General features: G+C 35.8%; 1 protein-coding gene across 3 annotated transcripts in view; it reads right to left on the bottom strand.

Moving 5' to 3' along the window:
• MCU (mitochondrial calcium uniporter) overlaps window positions 1-18,627 on the bottom strand; it is a 209,559-nt gene that overhangs the window by 43,254 nt on the left and 147,678 nt on the right. For all 3 annotated transcript variants that reach the window (XM_082673619.1, XM_082673621.1, XM_082673620.1), the window contains exon 2: window positions 3,120-3,186. In XM_082673619.1, the coding sequence (XP_082529745.1) occupies window positions 3,120-3,186 (67 nt within the window). The remainder of the gene's footprint in view (window positions 1-3,119; window positions 3,187-18,627) is intronic.

The following is an 18,627-nucleotide window of genomic DNA, read 5'->3' as shown; positions in this document are numbered from 1 at the left end:
GCCCACGTGCTGCAACTAAGAAGCACATGTGCTGCAACTAAAGGAGCCAGCAAGCTGCAACTAAGAAGCCCGCCTACTGAAACTAAGACCCGGTGCAACCAAATAAATAAATTAAATAAATAAATAAATAAATATATATATATATAAAAAGAAAAGAATAAGAGCTTCTGATGGGTAAGTACTATTTCTGTAGGCAAAGTAATTTTTTCTCTTGGAGGTGGTAATTATTACTATCTCCGTTTCACACATGAGGAAGGAGGTTTTAAGAAGTTCATTACTTTGCCTAAGGTTAAAAGGTGGTTAAGTTGTGGAATTGGGATGCAAACCTTGATTCCAAAGCTTGACACTTAACCTCTAAGCCTAATGCCTCTCATGAAAGGGAACACGGGCTTGGGTACAGGGATGTGCATGTGCACCTGTGTGCAGTGTAGCCAAAGCAGTTCTTGAGTTGAGGTTCATGAGACTAGGGATTCCATGAGCTGGTTTGAGAGCCTGTATCATTAAGAAATTATATATAACATTTCCTATGTGTATATAAAAATATTTTTTCGAGAGAGAGAATCTAGAGCTTTCACCAGATCCTCAAAAATATTTATGACACAAGAAAAATTAAGAACCTTTTAGATTGCTTTGGTAGGGAGGTTAAACTTTTAAGATAACCTATATATTTTACATATCGGATATCAGTCATATCTAGCAGATTTTTTTTTTTTTTTTGCGGTACGCGGGCCTCTCACCGTTGTGGCCTCTCCCGTTGCGGAGCACAGGCTCCGGACGCGCAGGCTCAGCGGCCATGGCTCACGGGCCCAGCCGCTCCGCGGCATGTGGGATCCTCCCGGACCGGGGCATGAACCCATGTCCCCTGCATCGGCAGGCGGACTCTCAACCACTGCGCCACCAGGGAAGCCCTCTAGAAGATTTTGTCAAACAACAAAACTAACAAGCAAGTATTGAGAGGCAGTATATATTAGGTATATATATTATATACTAGGTATGTAAATATCACAATTATATAATGTGGTATTTTAGATTTTGTATTTAAAAAAAAAAAGGGTCAAGCTCTCACTTGCTATAGAATATGACCCAGTAGTCATAACAAGAAGCAATGAATGATGGTAGAGATGTTTACTACTGGTGGCTAAATTCTGTTGAAGTAGCTGTGTATTAAGCAGAGTTTTCATATATGCTATACCAGCCTAAGGTAAGATTAATTTAGAAGTACAACGTAAGAAAGGTATATAATTTGGGAGTAGTAAGGACACTGAGTTGCATTAAATCAAATCATTTTCTGCTTCTGTTTCTTGATAATGAACACGAGTTGATTTTCTTAAGAAGGGCAATAGTATTGGCAGGAATTTTGGGAGCATCTCTTTCTTTTTTTTCTTTTTTAAGTATGTAACCTTTTACCTCTGTAAAAATATTGTCTTCAACCCCTCACACAACATAGAGGCAACATACTAGCATTTTTGTCCTGGGATAACATTCAGCCAGATACCCCAGTACAACTGTACATTGTTACATTACTGAAAGGCTTCTATACAGATTGTTATTAGGATAATAGTAACTGTATTACATGGTAAAATTCATAATAAAAATTTCAGTATGAATTCATTAGTTCAAATTATTTGCCACTGAATGTAATAACAACTACTGGCACAAGTGTCCTGTTGTAGTGTGACTTAGTTGCCACTGAATATATATAACTTAATGAATATATATAAATACTGACACTGAATATTTAACAGTTTTTGACATTATAAAAATAAGAAATTTTTAAATGAATTGCTGCTAGTTCAGCAAAAGCTGAGAGGATTTAGCACTATGAACAATATTTTTATATTGGAGAAATTCTCTCTTTATTGAAACTATCCAATGATGTAATCCTGCAGTGGCAATGGAGGACAGTAATAAGACCTTGAAGTGGTGCTGGTATAGATGTGGACAGCCCCCATTTGGCTGTTTAATGGGCCAAGACAGTTCTAAGGGCAAGAGTGATACCCACCTACTGCTTTTTAATTTATATACTAATATCACTTTATCAACTCTCTATGTCTCTAAGAGATAGGAAAAAGAAAGCCAGCTACCATTTTTCATTGTTTTGATTCTGGCCTATTTTTCCTTTTAACCTTTCCATACTACAAATGAGTAATCAAAAATGGATACTTCTTCCAAGTTCAGGGAATATGAGCACACTGTCTGTGTATTCCAATAACTAAACAGCTTTGGGACAGGTTCTGATAACACTGCAAATAGCTACACTGATTAAATACAGGGGATTCTAGGAGTTTCAAATGGTTCATCTGAGGTTTCTTCAACTTCAGGTGTCCTTGTAAATTTGCAGGATGCTCCTTCAATGGTTGCTATGCCTATGAATTAATGTTTATAAGGTTGAAGTTAGAGTGCTATCACACTAAACTTTACAAAGAGAAAACATATTTAACAGTCAACCCTAAGCAAACAGTCTAAACTGTAAATGTGTAATGCTAGGTAAAAGAAATGACAAGAAGAGTTGTAAACTTATCTCCTCCACTACTGTAAATAAAATCAAAGCTTAGATCCTCTTGCCAATTTGCATCATCATGGACTTTTCCAAAGGACTGTGGTCCCCAAGCATCTTTTTTCAATTTTTTCTCACAACAGAGAAGAGTATTACAGCCCTGAGCGTAAGGGAAGAAAAAGACAAGAAAGGACAGGAGGTTTCAGACTTTGAATTGCTTCTGTCTAGGCTCTGATACCCTGAAGGAGCTGGAGTGTTTGATCATTATCCATAGTATGAAGACTCAATGGTTAGGAAATTCCAAAGGTGGTCCTTCTGCGATCTTCACATTAACTATGTTCCCAGTTTTAAAACATAAATGGAAAGAGTAGACAGTATTATTCCATGATCTATGAAAACTTAAGTCTATTAATTTTTCTTCCTGATTTCTCTTCTAAATTTACTATATCCTCATTCAAATTTTATTTCTCTTCTTTAGTCCCCCCCAACACCTTCTCCCTCTGACTCCAAGCCCATCTCAAGTGAAAGAGTATGGTTTATAAATCTATATGTCAGTTTGAGAATGGGAAACAGTTAAAGAAAAAAAAGCATTGGACATAAAAATGGATTTGCCAAAACTCACCATCAGAGGGCACAACAGTACTGCAATAAACAACTCCGCTAGGCCAAGAAGAGAGCCTCTGGTGCACCTAGAAAATACGTAAAGACACATGCATTGTCAGTACACAACAACAAATGTTATATGCATATGTGTATGTATATAATAAATAATAGCTTTTTAATTATTTAAATAGTATGTATTCTTTGTAGAAAAATTTAAAAATACAGATAAAAGAAAAGTCTCTCAAACTCCTATCATCCTAAGATGATAGTGATGAACATTTTGGTTTATTTCAAGATAAACCAGTATTTCACCATAATTGTAATTTGCATTTTTTGTACTAAGAGTGATAATCTATACATGTTTTAATCTGAGTTACTTGTATTTGCTTTTCTATGCACTGAGTATTTACATCTTTTGCCATTTTTAAAATTTGGATCTTGGTCTTTGAATATTATTTTGTAGAAGTTCTTTAAATATTAAGAAAATTATCCCTTGGTCAATGAAATATGTCATAAAAATTTCCCTGTTTTTATTTTTACTTTGTTAATGGTGTTTTTGTATGCACACAATTTTCATGTTTTAAGAGTCAAACTTTTCAATCTTTTCTGTGTGGTTTAACGGTCCTGTGTCATATATCAGCAGCTTTCCCTACTTCGAGAATACTATAAAATTCTTCCATGGCTTCTAGTTTGATTTTTCAAGTTTAAATCTTTGATTTATTAGGAATTAATTTTAGTCAGTTAAGAAGCAGCAATCCAACTAACCTCTAATGATAACACAGCTAACCGTTATACTTAATAATTCATTTTTCCCTCTTATTTGAAATGCTACCTTGATAATTTTCCAAATACCTATATGAATTTGGATCTTTTTCTGTCCAATGATCTGTATGCTCATGTCGTAGTAGCCACACTGTTTTAAATATCCTAGCTTTATATTTTTACATCTGGCAGGGTGGGATAGTTTCCCTTATTACTTTCCTTTAAGAATTTTCCTGGCTATTTTTGCTTATTTGTATCTCCATATGAACTTCAGAGTCAGTATTTCCAGTTACACAGAGATACACACACACACACACAATCAGCTTCAAAAATAACACAGCACTGTGATTAAGAGCATAGAATCTATAATCACTCCTGAGTTCAGATTCTGATTCTGTAACTTACTCTAACTGCAATCTTTGCAAGTTCATTAGCCTCTTTGTGCCTCAAGTTTCTTCACTGAAAAATGGACAAAACGTAATACTAGCACCTACCACATAAAGTTGCTGTGAGGACTAAATGATGAATACACATAAAGCACTTAGAACAGTGCCTGGCATACAATAAGTATTCAATAAATGTTAGTTTTTTTGTTTGTTTGTTTGTTTTGAAGTTGAGATCTTATTAACTCAATGGATTAACATAAGGAAACTGACATCTATGTGATTTTTGAGTCTTTCTTAATCAAGAACCTTGTAAGCCTTTCTATTTTAGTCTTTGTGTTCCTGAGAAGCATTTTAAGGTTTTCTTTATTCAGATCTTATATGTCCCCTTTAATCTAATGTAATTCTTTTTGTACTAAGTCTTGTCCAATACTAGGATCATGACCCCTGAATTTTTCCTTTTAGTTTGCAAATGCCTGTTAATGCTCTGCCTGTCCTTTAATTTTATTATTTTTCCTGAGTTTCTTTGTTTTAGGAATGACTCTATAGTTTTCTTTGTGATCTAATTTGGGATTCTTTTAACAGAAAAGTTTAGCCTGTTTATATTTATTAATATAATGTATATTTAATGTCCTTTCAGTCATCAAATTTTATGCTATAAAATTTTTATGTTTTTTGTTTTTATTGCTGCTCTTTCTTCTTAAAAATAGTTTACTAAATGGTCTATGTTTGCTTTGTTTTAGTTAAACATGTACTTCTAATATTAATATGGAAAGTTTATTTTTATTTTTTTTGTATTAGTAGTCATTTTAGAGTAAGATCTAAGTTCTTTGAACTGCCTTTAAGGCCCAATATTATCTGATACCCTGTTATCTCTCTGACTTCACCTCCTACCATTCTGCCTCTCAATCATTCTGCTTTAGCCCCTAGGCTCTTTTCTGGTTTTTGTATGGACCAGCTATACTCTTGTTCCAGAACCTTTGCAATAGCTATTACCTCTACTTAGAATATTATTTCTCCAGAAAACTATCAAGCTCCCTCACTTCCTTCAAATCTTTGTTCACATTTCACTTTCTGAGTGAGGTCTACTCTACCCAACCCAATTAAAAATGGCAATTCCATCAGTTGGTACTCCTGATATATATATGTATATATATATTTTTTCCATCTCTTATTATGAGCAATGATGAACTTATAGTTATGTGTCTTTTTCCCTCCCTTCTACTATCCAGTTTATTTTATTTATTATGTAACTTTTCTTGGTGTTTATCTATCTATCTATATACCTCCCCCCAACCCCACATACTTCTTTTATTGAATTTATTGATTTTAGATGACGTATTTTGACAGTGTGTTAAAAAACTGGGGTTTCTACCACTTTACATCATTTGTCCTGCACCCTTCCAACTTTCGTTAGAAAACTGTCAACATTGTCAAAATTTTAAACATTCATACTCTGCTCTGCAAAACCTAATCTTCACATTTGTTTTAATCTTAATTTTATAGATTGATGGACTCTAGGCTTACTACCAATACTTCAACTGTCGTTTTTCCTTTCATTTCTTGGTTGGCTGAACTTCATCTTATAGAGGTAGGACTCATGAGAGCTAAGTTCCCTAAAGCTTGGTATGTTAAAAAATATTTGTCTTTGCCTTTATATTGAATGATTATTTGGCTTGGCACAAGATTCCTAAATTAATCTTTCCTTGAGGACTTCGTGGGTAAAGTTTTAGTGTTGATTGCTGCTGTGGAGAAGTCTGAGGCCAGCCACTTATTTTGGAGAAACAAGCTCTCTGAGCTTTGCTGGGGATCTGCAACCATATCATAGGCATCCTCTTTTGGGGTCTTCTCACACACTCCCTTTACTAGATCTGGCAGCCGTTCTTCAGTATTGTGCTTTGGGATTGCAGAGATCTCTCTGGTTGTACTGAAGATGGAGCTTGTATTTCTGTTTCTTATTCTCCTTTCTATTTCAAAGTGATTCCAAGAGAAGGAAGAAACTGCTACCATTACTGGGCCATTATTTCTTTAAGTGGTAACTTTTTAATATGGACTTTTTCAAACTTACACAGAAGTAGAGAACACAGTGTGATGAATTTCTTCCATTCACCCATCACCTGCTTCTATATTTACCAACATTTGGTCAAACCTGGTTCATCTATATGAACCAGGTCTTTTCCACAGAGTATCTTAAAGGAAATTCCAAACATCATATTGCTTTACCTGAAAATATTTCAGTATACATCTACTAGGCCATTTTAAAACAGGAAATCCTCTGTCCTCTATGATTTTACAGATTATCCTCAACATTAATAAAAGATGTGTATCTGGGGCAGAGAACTAAATAAATACATGGCTGTTTATGAATATTATTTGTTAGAATGCTATAGAACATGGGTTGGCAGGCCAGCCACCAGTTTTTGTAAATGAAGTTTTATTAGAACACAAACTCATTTATTTACTTACTATCTAGAGCTCATTCATCTACTTTGACACTACAACAGCAGAATTGAGTAGCTGTGTAGTTGCTGGAGAGTTGAGTAGCTGCAACAGAGACCATACGGCCCACAAAGCCCAAAATATTTACCATATGGCCCTTTAAGAAAATGTTTGCTGATCTTTGCTGTAGAACCCCTCTGTTGTTTTGAGATAATTCACTTTCCCACTTTCCCAAAGTCTTCCCAGTCACTTCTACAATGACATTGGCAATTACAAAATATTACTTAGTAAGTGTCCACAAACACACATAGGTCCTTTTCTTTCTTTAACCCTTCTAACAGCCTATAGTCTAATAAGGCCAATGGGAACAAAAATGATTTTGTTCTTGCCTTTTTTCTTTGAAATATGGCAACAATAACAACAACAAACAAAAGCAAAACAAAGACATAAAAATATAAGGAAAGGAATATAAGTGTTCAAGACCAAAGAGGCACTGGCATTCTAAATTGTATTCCATGACTCTCGTAGACTGAAATGTATTTTGTTGTTTAAATTGTATGTTCTTAATAAATCACAAGAAAATAGGAAGAGTTTAATAAATACTTAATTGATGCTGAACATTTTAAAAATATGTCAAGAAAGTAAAAAAAGAAAAACATTCAGGCAAATGGCATGTATTATTCACATATTTAAACTTCATAGGCAGAGAACAAGATTAAGGTTAAGAAAGTAAATATTCAGAATGAGCAGAAATTATCAGAGAAAGAGTAAACCTCTAGGCAATCAATGCCAACTGAATAAGGTGATTTGGTGCCTACTCGGTCCCTTGAAAAGAAAATACAAGTTTATACTTTTGGTATGAGATAGTCCACATCTTTGATAAGTAACTTGAGAACCTCTAGGAAAAACAGGGCTTCGAGTGAAGTAAAGGAAAGTATTAACAACTGCCCTGGTATTACAACCATTACCCTTAAATCTTAACCCCAGGAGAAGAAAAATGCTAGCATTATCAAGTTAAGAGTCTGAGTACAAAGCACTGTAACTTTATTTTCCCAAGTCATAAGATTCAAGATAATTTTAAAAATCAAACTTTATTATTATAAAAAGACATTCCATGACCCCAGAGCAAATTATTAAATTCAAGTCAAAACTAACTTTAAAATCCTTTAGTTCTATCATAAATTATGCAATTTCCCCTACACACACCATTCACTGTTCAGAAGAGCAAACTCAGCAATGTATTCCTTCCAGCAACTTGGGAAGACTGTCAAGTCTAAATAACCTGTCAATACCCTGCAAATATTCACAGCCAGTTGGACATTAAACCAGAGGCAGGGAAATAGAAAAAAATAGAGAAAAAAAGAAAGAGGAAAAAGGTATTTCCTTATCAACCCAGTTCCCTTTATTTACGAAAATCTTGGGACCTAATTTTATTAGGAAAAAAATATCTGTTACCTATGTTAAACTGTATAAAAAATACTACATTAATTATGTCAAAAAGCTTTAGACGGAATAATTATATATACTTGTCCATGGCTAAAACCTTGTTATAAATAGCCTTACTATGTCATGAGTTTAGATGTCAAATGATATTCCCATTACATTTCCCGTAGTATAACAAGGAATGCTTATGAGAATGGATCCTTTCAATACATGTTCCAAAAGTTTCTCTTCTTTAAGACCAGGGTACCCAGGTTTCAACAACTTTGCCAAACTTACCTTTAGAATCCAGTGCTTACAAGCATACTAGGATTAACAGTGTAAAACTATTTCAGGTGTTCTAAAGCAAGACACACCTATAACAGCTTCTACAATTTGGCATCAGTTTTATCAGTACCCTTGACGTAATAAAACTGTTGAAGCATTACATCGGCAATAATTTTTCACTACTTCAACTCTACAAACATACTAAAATAAGCACCGTGACTTCAAACCCGCAAGATATAGGAGATTTGCAGTTAGAAGAGTTGGGGCCAGCTGAAATCTTGAATTTCAACCCCAAAGTCTCAGTTTCCCCAGCTGTTAAATTAAAGAGAGCAATGACAACAAAACTGACTATTTCACAAGGCTGATTTCATTTAAGGATAAGTGACAGTATAAATGGGACAACATGTGAATGACCAACATCCTACCAAAATTTAAGATATTCAGAAATATAAACTCAAAACAGGGACTTCCGTGGAGGTCCAGTGGTCTCCACTGCAGGGGGCACGAGTTCGATCCCTGGTCTAGGAACTAAGATCCTGCATGCCGCGTGGCACAGCCAAAAAAAAAAAACCCCAAAACTCAAAACAAATCAATCTCTTTAAGGGTCTCTTATTAAAAAGAATTTAGTAAGTTTAACACATTTCAAAAGCCAAAACTATCTCTAAACAAAAAGATATTATACAATATAAACACCATGTGATGTTAAAGTTAGAAACCTGAAGGTTTAAACGAGGATCTCTTCAGAAAGCACTGTAAAAAACACTTAAAGGGTTAGACTACCTACAGGGCATATTTTATTCTTCTTTCAATAACTCACCAAGGAAACAAAGTTCCTGATACAGTTTAAGTGAAAGTGTGAGTTAAATTATATAATACAGTTTAATACTGGAAAATTATTTTCTCCTTGAATATATTATTTTAAATGGTTCCTACATTTTATTATAACATTGGCAACATTTCCCTCTTAGAATATATTGTGACTTCATAATGGAAGTCATGATTCAATTTATATACCTTTGATTTTCAAGAGAATTTCACATCTACAAAACAAGGCAATATGAAGGACTTTTCATTGTATCTTTCAATATCAGTTTTCTAATTAGGAAATCAAATCTAGCTCCCAAATTATCAATAAGGTATTTAAAAAGTAATACTTGTTCAACAACTCACAGTGCTCTGAGGATCAAACGTACACAAAGACATATGTATATAATAGCATACATGTATATAAAAGCATATAAAGCCAAGACCTTAGCCACAAAATCTTCACTGCTGATCTAACAACAGACTAAAATAATCAGAGCATTTAAACCTTAACCATAACTAGCTGTATATCATATCATTTAACATAATATAAATTGACATAAAGGTCATTTTAAAATCCAAGTAAATACAAATAGCTATCCATTTAATAGTATCAAGAAATGCTCATTAAAGCAAATTCTCTTAAATTAGGTTTTGAAATCAATATCTAGGCTCTAAGATTGAAAATATTACCAATATTTCTAGTATATCACTACTTATTAAGTTAATTTGGTATAAATTCATTGATAAACAATGTTTCTATTTAAGATTTTGATATTACCCCAAAATTACAACCTATCGTTTATACTGCATAAGAACTAGAGTCCAATATCTATTAAAATTTCATTGTGTAGTCGAAACCCCTAGTGTCTGAGGCAATTCTACACCTACGTTTGGAATGTCCTCACACCCTGATGGTTGCTACATTTTCCTTAATGGATGCACTTTTACTCTCTTGGGTCTCGGGACAGACACGTTAAAGATACCAGTGCAGGGTTTCCCTGGTGGCGCAGTGGTTGCGAGTCCGCCTGCCCATGCAGGGGACACGGGTTCATGCCCCGGTCTGGGAATATCCTACATGCCGCGGAGAAGCTGGGCCCATGAGCCATGGCCGCTGAGCCTGCGTGTCCGGAGCCTGTGTTCCGCAACGGGAGAGGCCACAACAGTGAGAGGCCCACGTACCGCGGAAAAAAAAAAGATACCAGTGTAAGGCATTTCTGCTTTACTTCAGTACCAACCTGCCTTCCCCACTGTAAACTGGGAAGTTCTCTTCTATTTTGTTCCTTTCCTTCTATTTATTAAGAACCTACGCTCACTCACAAGAAAAGTAAAAATTGTGACCACTCTATATTATACTACCTGTTTTTTTATAACTATTATTTTACCCAACATTTTATTATGAAACTTCAAACAAACAGCAAAGTTGAATTTTACAGTCAACATCCTTTTATACCTTTCACCTAGACTCTATATTATCATGTTATCTATCCATCCTTCTCTTTTATAGAAATTCTTAATTCTCGTAGTTTCTTTAATCATTTTTAAAATATATTACATTCTCTAACTCCATTTCCTCTGCAACTTTCCTGCACTGCTCCTAGATTTTGTCCATACCTGTTTTCATTTGTCACACTGTACTCTAATTATGTTTGGATGCCTGCCTCCCCTTCAGAGCAATGATCACCTTGAAGACTGCCTTCATTTCTTTATATATTGGTACCCCACCCCCCTACACTAGGAGAAAGTAGAAGCTTAATTAATATTTACCTAATTGAGTTGTCTTCCTCCTTATACCTCACTATCCTTGACATGTTTTATGACTTTGCCTTGTTATTTTACTGCTAAAACTACTCTGAGTAACAATGAAGTAATTATTACTTCTATAAGCATTTTGAGAGATACTCAGAGAACAAATTTCTTCATATATATGAAATGTCTTTTATTTTTAGTTGCTCCAGGTACAAATGTATTCCATGTTGTATTGAGATGGCACTAAGTATACTGCTAGTTATTCTTTTTTAAACAACAACAAAAAACCTAAATGCAAAATCCTTAACACCTAGCATTTGTACCTTTCAATAATCATTTAGACAATTCAAAACAGCATACAGACTTAGACATAAAGGAATGAAATCTGAATGTAAACTACATGGGAGTGTGAATTCTCAGTATTTGTTAAATGAATAAAGGTAGCTGGTTTAAAAGATCTTTTTATTGAGAGTAAAAATGGAACTTCATTGGTTGTGCTTTTTGACTGACAGTTCAGTTTGACTATGGTTCTTTTCATCACCTGAATTAATATTTCCTTCCATAGTACCATTAAAGTCTGTGGAATCGCAGTATATAACAATATTGGGGAAATAGGTAGTTTCATCTGTAAATTAATGTACTGGGATAAAACTCCCTTCTCTAAAGTGACATAAAAGTTAGGAAAACAAGAACTCTAAAAAAAAATTTTCTTTTGCAGGTTCTTATTAGTTATCTATTTTATACATATTAGTGTATATATGTCAATCCCAATCTCCCAAATCATCCCACCACCACCCCCCACCCCGCTTTCCCCCCTTGGTGTCCATACGTTTGTTCTCTACATCTGTGTCTCTATTTCTGCCTTGCAAACCAGTTCATCTGTACCTTTTTTCTAGATTCCATATATATGCGTTAACATACGATATTTGAGGAAAACAAGAACTTTTAAAAGTATTTTATTTTGGCTTGATGATGAGTAAATAGGTATTAGTTACATTATTCTCTATACTTTATATAACCTACGTATTTTGTAGTTTTTTCTACTTTGCCAGTGTCCGGAGGCTATGAGATTTCTGTGCTGGTTCTAGATAACTGCTACTCAACATGTAGTTCATGGATCTGCAGCATCAGCATCAGATGAATGTGTTAGAAATGCAGATTCTCAGGCCCTATCTCAGACTTACTGATTCATTATTTGCATTTCAACGACATGACTAGGAAATTCACATGCACATTAAAGTCTGAGAAGCACGGCTGTAGTTCATCCAGATGAGATTACATTAGGGATACATTAGTTAGTTAGGTGTCTTAGTCTCAGACATTTTACCTTTTGCATTTATCAAGACCCCAACACAAGCAACAAGAGCTCATGGGGAGGCAACATGACATAAAAGAAAGAATATTGCATTAAAAGTTTGAAAAGCCAGATTCTAATCTCATCTCTGGTGTGTGACCTTGAACTTCAGTTCTTCTCATCTGTAAAATGAATGAGTTATACAACATACATTGTAAGGCCCTTCCAACTCTGAAAGTCTATGAATATATGAAAATAAATACTAATAGGTATTTGTGGAAATGATTCAACTGTATGCGATATCTTACGAAATAGGGCTTACTTTTAATGCTACAGGGGCCTTGTCCATCAATTACTTTATATTTATTTAGGTTTGAAAATCAACCTCTATCTTTCATTTTCACACTTGGTTTCCGAAAGATGCATAGTGGTGAATAACTTAGGAAGTGGGTGGCTGCTATTAATAATTCCCCTCACTGCTTCCTTTGTTCTTGAATGCTGATAAGACACAGGTAATAGACAGGATTCACGAAAAAGTAAAATCAGAGTCTGTATTTTGAACAAGAGCAGGAGAATACTTTTGTTCTTAGGAAAAACATGGCTGAAGCATTTAGAGCTGAAGGATTAGGATATCTGACACTGTCAAATAAAGCAGAAAATAATAAATAATAGTATGCCTGTATACATATATACACGTGTGTGTAAAGAGAGAGAAATAAAGCAAATGTGGCAAAGTATTAATAATTGATGAATCTAGGTAAAAGGTGTAAGACTGTATATTGTAATCTCTCTGCAACTTTTCTGTAGGTTTGAAATTTTTTCCAAATAAAAGTTGAGAAAGAAAAATAATTAACATAAATATAATATTTACTGACCTCCAAATATCTTGTTGTATTCTTCTCTCTTTTATAAGTATAGTGGATTTATTTATTTTTCTGAAACCTTTAAAATGCATGAGAAAAACTAGGATGGAAGGGGAAAAAAAATCATTACATATAAAATTGCAGTAACTTATACTCCCATATTGCTTCTATATTTTGTCTTTTAGTTACAGACTTGCTTAATTTTTTATTAGCTTAGGATAAAATAAAAGGGGAGAAAGAAGTGGTAGTGAGAAGTTGTGTCACATCTTCCTTACATTAATGAAGTAAACGATTTCAAGCCAAAAGTAGGCTTTCTGTGATTTTTTTTTTTGCATTACACGGGCCTCTCACTGCTGTGGCCTCTCCCGTTGCGGAGCACAGGCTCCGGACGCATAGGCTCAGTGGCCATGGCTCACGGGCCTAGCTGCTCCGCGGCACGTGGGATCCTCCCAGACCGGGGCACGAAACCCGTGTCCCCTGCATCGGCAGGTGGACTCTCAACCACTGTGCCACCAGGGAAGCCCATTCTGTGATTTTTATTTTCACTCTAGCTTCAGCTAATAATGAAAAAGAACGTAGTTACCACTCACGAATATAAGTAACTACAGGCTCTTTTTATTCCTCTGCAATGAGAGGGACACAACAGCTGCTATAAAAATCACTCTCTACCCTCCCATGTATTGTGTAAGTGTAACAGACTTATACCATGAGAAGAGCAAAACATAAAATGGGAAAGTAGCTATTTTGTTTCAGAATTCCTTCTTCGTTTCTTGTAAGTTATTGTACCTAATTAAAAACAAAATAAACGTGCTGCCTACATTTCTAACGTTAACTGTCCTGTGTAATTGTAAATCTCAATTTGGAATACGAGCAAAAGAATCATGTACTAGCTGACTGGTGTTCTTCCTTCATTCCTTCCAGAATTTATCCAACGGGAACACCATAAGAACAACAAATCCAGCTTCAACTAATTGGAAATTTTAAAACATTCATAAGTCTTATTTGTCTTTACCACTCTGGCCTCATATAGATGCACAGATTTTGGTTAACTTTCCTCCTTTTACTATCTTTAGTGAAGGGGATTTATTTTAATTTGTTTGATCTTTAAAAATATTCTTAACAAAGCTGTTCCAGGGTGTAACTTCAGATAATAAATACATTACTTAAAATTAATACAAAGAAATAATAGTCATTAAATACTAAAATAGTCATTAAATACTAAAATAGTCATTAAATACTAAAATAATAGTCATTTTAGTAAGTACAAAGGGTAAGAACAAATGGGATAGTTAAGATGATTTTCATATAATTCAAAGCTGAAAACACTCAACCCAGAATGTTCCTCAGCCCACTCTGACTCCAGCTGACCTCTCCATCTGTTTAGGAATCACAGGGGGGCCAATCTCTTAGCTAACAATTCTCTTTTTTCTTTCTTTTAAAAAAATTTTTATAGTTGTATAGTTGATTTACAATGTTGTGTTTAAGTTCTGTTGCACAGCAAAGTGACTCAGTTATACATATATATATTCTTTTTCATATTCTTTTCCATTATGGTTTATCACAGGATATTGAAAAGCTCCCTATGCTATACAGTAGGACTGTGTTGTTTATCCATCCTATGTATAATAGTTTGTATATCCTAATCCCAAACTCCCAATCCTTCCCACCCCCACCCCCCTCCCCCTTGGCTACCACAAGTCTGTTCCCTATGTCTGTGAGTCTGTTTTTGTTCCTCAGATATGTTCATCTGTGTTGTATTTTAGATTCCACATATAAGCGATATCATATGGTATTTGTCTTTCTGACTTACTTCTCTTAGTATGATAATCTGTAGGTCCATCCATGTTGCTGCAAATGGCATTATTTCATTTTTAATTTTTAAAATGTTTTTAATTTTTGGTTGGGTCTTGGTTGCTACACGCAGGCTTTCTCTAGTGGTGGCGAGCAGGGGCTTATATTCATTGCGGTGCGAGGGCTTCTCATCGCAGTGTCTTGTTGCAGAGCACGGGCTCTAGGTGCATGGGCTTCAGTAGTTGTGGCTTGCGGGTCCTAGAGCACAGGCTCAGTAATTGTGGTGCACTGGCTTAGTTGCTCTGCGGCATGTGGGATTTTCTCGGACCAGGGCTCGAATCCGTGTCCCCTGCATTGGCAGGCAGATTCTTAACCACTGCGCCACCAGGGAAGCCCCCATTCTTTTTAATGGCTAAGTAATATTCCATTGTATATAAATACCACATCTTTTTTCTGTGTGGCTTCATGGGGTCTTTGTTGCTGCGCGCAGGGGCTGCTCTTTGTTGTAGTGTACAGGCCTCTCATTGCAGTGGCTTCTCTTGTTGCAGAGCATGGGCTCTAGGCATGTGGGCTTTAGTAGTTGTAGCGCACGGGCTCAGTAGTTGTGGCTCATGGGCTCTAGAGCACAGGCTCAGTAGTTGTGGCGCGCAGGCTTAGTCGCTCCGTGGCATGTGGGATCTTCCTAGACCAGGGCTTGAACCTGCGTCCCTTATATTTGCAGGGGGATTCTCAACCACTGAGCCACCAGGGAAGCCCAAATAACACATTTTCTTTATCCATTCCTCTGTTGATGGACATTCACGTTGTTTCCATGTCTTGGCTAACGTGTGAATAGTGTGCTGTCTTAGCTAAAATTCTGGTCACAACTTTACGCAATTGAGACTGAGATTGAGAGACTAGCAGATCCTTATCTATATACAGAGAGAGGTCATTACCACTATCATTACCATCATCTTCATCTTCTAAGCATGCACAAGGTCTAAGTTTTCAAATTATTTTATTTATCCTTCATCTGTTGTACAAAGAATTTGAGGTAACTACAATATAAACACACCATAAAATGGTGGTAAATTTTTTTAGAATTCTGAAATTGAAATTAAAAAACCAGGACCAATAAAAATAAAAATATTAGAAAATAAAAATTGGGAGAAAAGAAGTTTTTTTTTTTTTTGAGAAAAGAAGTTTTGATGTGGCCCATCAAAATCTTCAATGAGGTCAAGACTTCCCTGCTGGCACAGTGGTTAAGACTCTATGCTCCCAATGCAGGGGGCCCAGGTTTGATCCCTGGTAGGGAAACTAGATCCCACGTGCATGCTGCAACTAAGAGTTTGCATGTCACAACTAAAAAGTCCGCATGGGGCTTCCCTGGTGGCGCAGTGGCTGAGAGTCCGCCTGCCAATGCAGGGGACACGGGTTCGTGCCCTGGTCCAGGAAGATTCCACATGCCGCAGAGCGGCTGGGCCCGTGAGCCATGGCCGCTGAGCCTGCTTGTCCGGAGCCTGTGCTCCGCAACGGGAGAGGCCACAACAGTGAGAGGCCCACGTACCGCAAAAAAAAAAAAAAAAAAAAAGTCCTCATGCTGCAACTAAGAGTCTGCATGCCTCAACGAAGATCCTGTGTGCTGCAACTAAGACTCAGCGCGCCTAAATAAATATTAAAAACAAAACCAAAAACCTTCAGCAAGGCTAAATTAAGTTCCATACTTGGCTCTAAGTCTCTGCAGTAGCCAGAATAACACCCTTCCCCTGCCGCCCGCCCCCCCCCCCACAAGATGTCCATGTCCCGATCTCTGGATTTTGTGGGCATGTTACTTTGGCAAGGGAAAATTAAGGCTGCAGATGGGATTAAGGTTGCCAATAAACTGAGTTTAAAATAGGGAGATTATCTGGATAGGACCAATGTTATCACAGGGACCTTCAAATAGAGGAAGGTGTGGCTATAGAGAACCAAAAAGATGTTAAGTGTGACAAAGACCAAGGACTCTCCCCAATGTTGCTAGAGGAAGAGGCCATGGCAAGGGTGTAGCCTCTGGAAGCTGGAAAAGGCAAGTAAACAGAGTCTCCCTTACAGCCTCCATAAAGGAACACAGACTTGCTGACACCTTGGTTTTAGCCCATTGAGACTTGTATTGGACTTCTAACCTACTGAACTATATAAGATAATACATTTATGTTGTTTTAAGTCACAAAGTTTGTTGTTATTTGTTAGAGAAACAATAAAAAACTATTACAGCCTCCTAGCCTCCAAGACAAAAAGGCGACATAATCAGTGATAATTCTCATTAATAGAAGGGACAAAGCATAGCAATTTGTCAGGAAAGGCAAATATTTTCTAGCACAAAGTTCTAAAAGAAATTTTTGATGCAGCGCTTGATATAGTAAGCTCTGAGTAATAATAGTGGATACAAGGATTCCCCCCAAATTCTGGATATTAAATAAGAAATTTCACAAGGTTGTTTCTTATATCACTTTTTGATAAAAGATGAGACTACCTTTATCATCTTAAAATACAATTGAGTAAAGGCAATCTTTGAGGGAGTAAAACAATACAAATCAAGTTGTTTGTTTTTTTTGGCAGAGTCAGCTTGATTTCAAAAGATTATAATTTAGAACAGCATAAAATATTATGGACAATTAAGTGCAATAATTCATATAGTAAAGTTCCTTTAGAATTAAGAGCTATTAATAGATCTATAAGTTGATAAATCTCAAGATTTAAAAATTATAGAAGGATAAGCAAATTAGAGTACTCTGTTAAGTTTAAAAGAAACAAATATATACATACATATTATTGTTTTCCTTTTCACATGTATTTATATATAGTACACACAATAATATATTTAAATATTAACTATTAAAATAAATGGGAAAGATAGCATTTTTATGGTAATACTCTCTGGGGAAAAGGGTTTTGGAATTGGGGATGGGAACAAAGGTAGCATTAACTTTATTGTATTGTACTGTATATTTATTGTTTATTTTCTTAGTAAAAAAGATCTGATGCAGGGCTTCCCTGGTGGCATGGTGGTTAAGAATCCACCTGCCAATGCAGGGGACATGGGTTCAAGCCCTGGTCCGGGAAGATGCCACATGCCACAGAGCAACTAAGCCCATGCGCCACAACTACTGAGCCTGCGCTCTAGGGCCCGCGAGCCACAACTACTGAGCCCACGTGCCACAACTACTGAAGCCCTTGTGCCTAGAGCCCGTGCTCCACAACAAGAGAAGCCACCGCAATGAGAAGCCTGCGCACCGCAACAGAGAAGCTCCACCTCACCGCAACTAGAGAAAAGCCCACATACAGCAACAAAGACCCAACACAGCCAAAAACAAAATAAATAAATTTATTTTTTAAAAAAAAGATCTGATACAAATATATCAAAATATAAATATTTAGATTAAGTGTGAGTTTTACTGTATAATTCTCCATAATCTTCTGTGTTAAAAATTTCCAAATTATTAAAAAGAAAGAAAAAAAAGAACAGTTTATCCTTTAAACAGTCTTTGACAAACACCATTTCTCCAGTTAGGCTTTCCATGGGAGCTGGAAAAAAGTTAGATTTTGTTTTCTGATAAAGCCCTGGACTTTATTTTAATGGAACCATACAGAATTTATTAATTTGAATTTGGCTTTTGTTTTCAACATTATATGTATTAGATTCATCCATGTTGTTGAGTATAGCAGTAGTTACTTCTTTTTCATCGTTGCATATCTATGTATCCATTATATGAATCC

Source organism: Grampus griseus (genome assembly GCF_964374135.1).
Source record: "Grampus griseus genome assembly, chromosome: 16".
NCBI classification, from domain to species: Eukaryota; Metazoa; Chordata; class Mammalia; order Artiodactyla; family Delphinidae; genus Grampus; species Grampus griseus.
Note: the sequence above shows the minus strand (reverse complement) of the source record. Positions and strands in the feature narration are given on the sequence as shown.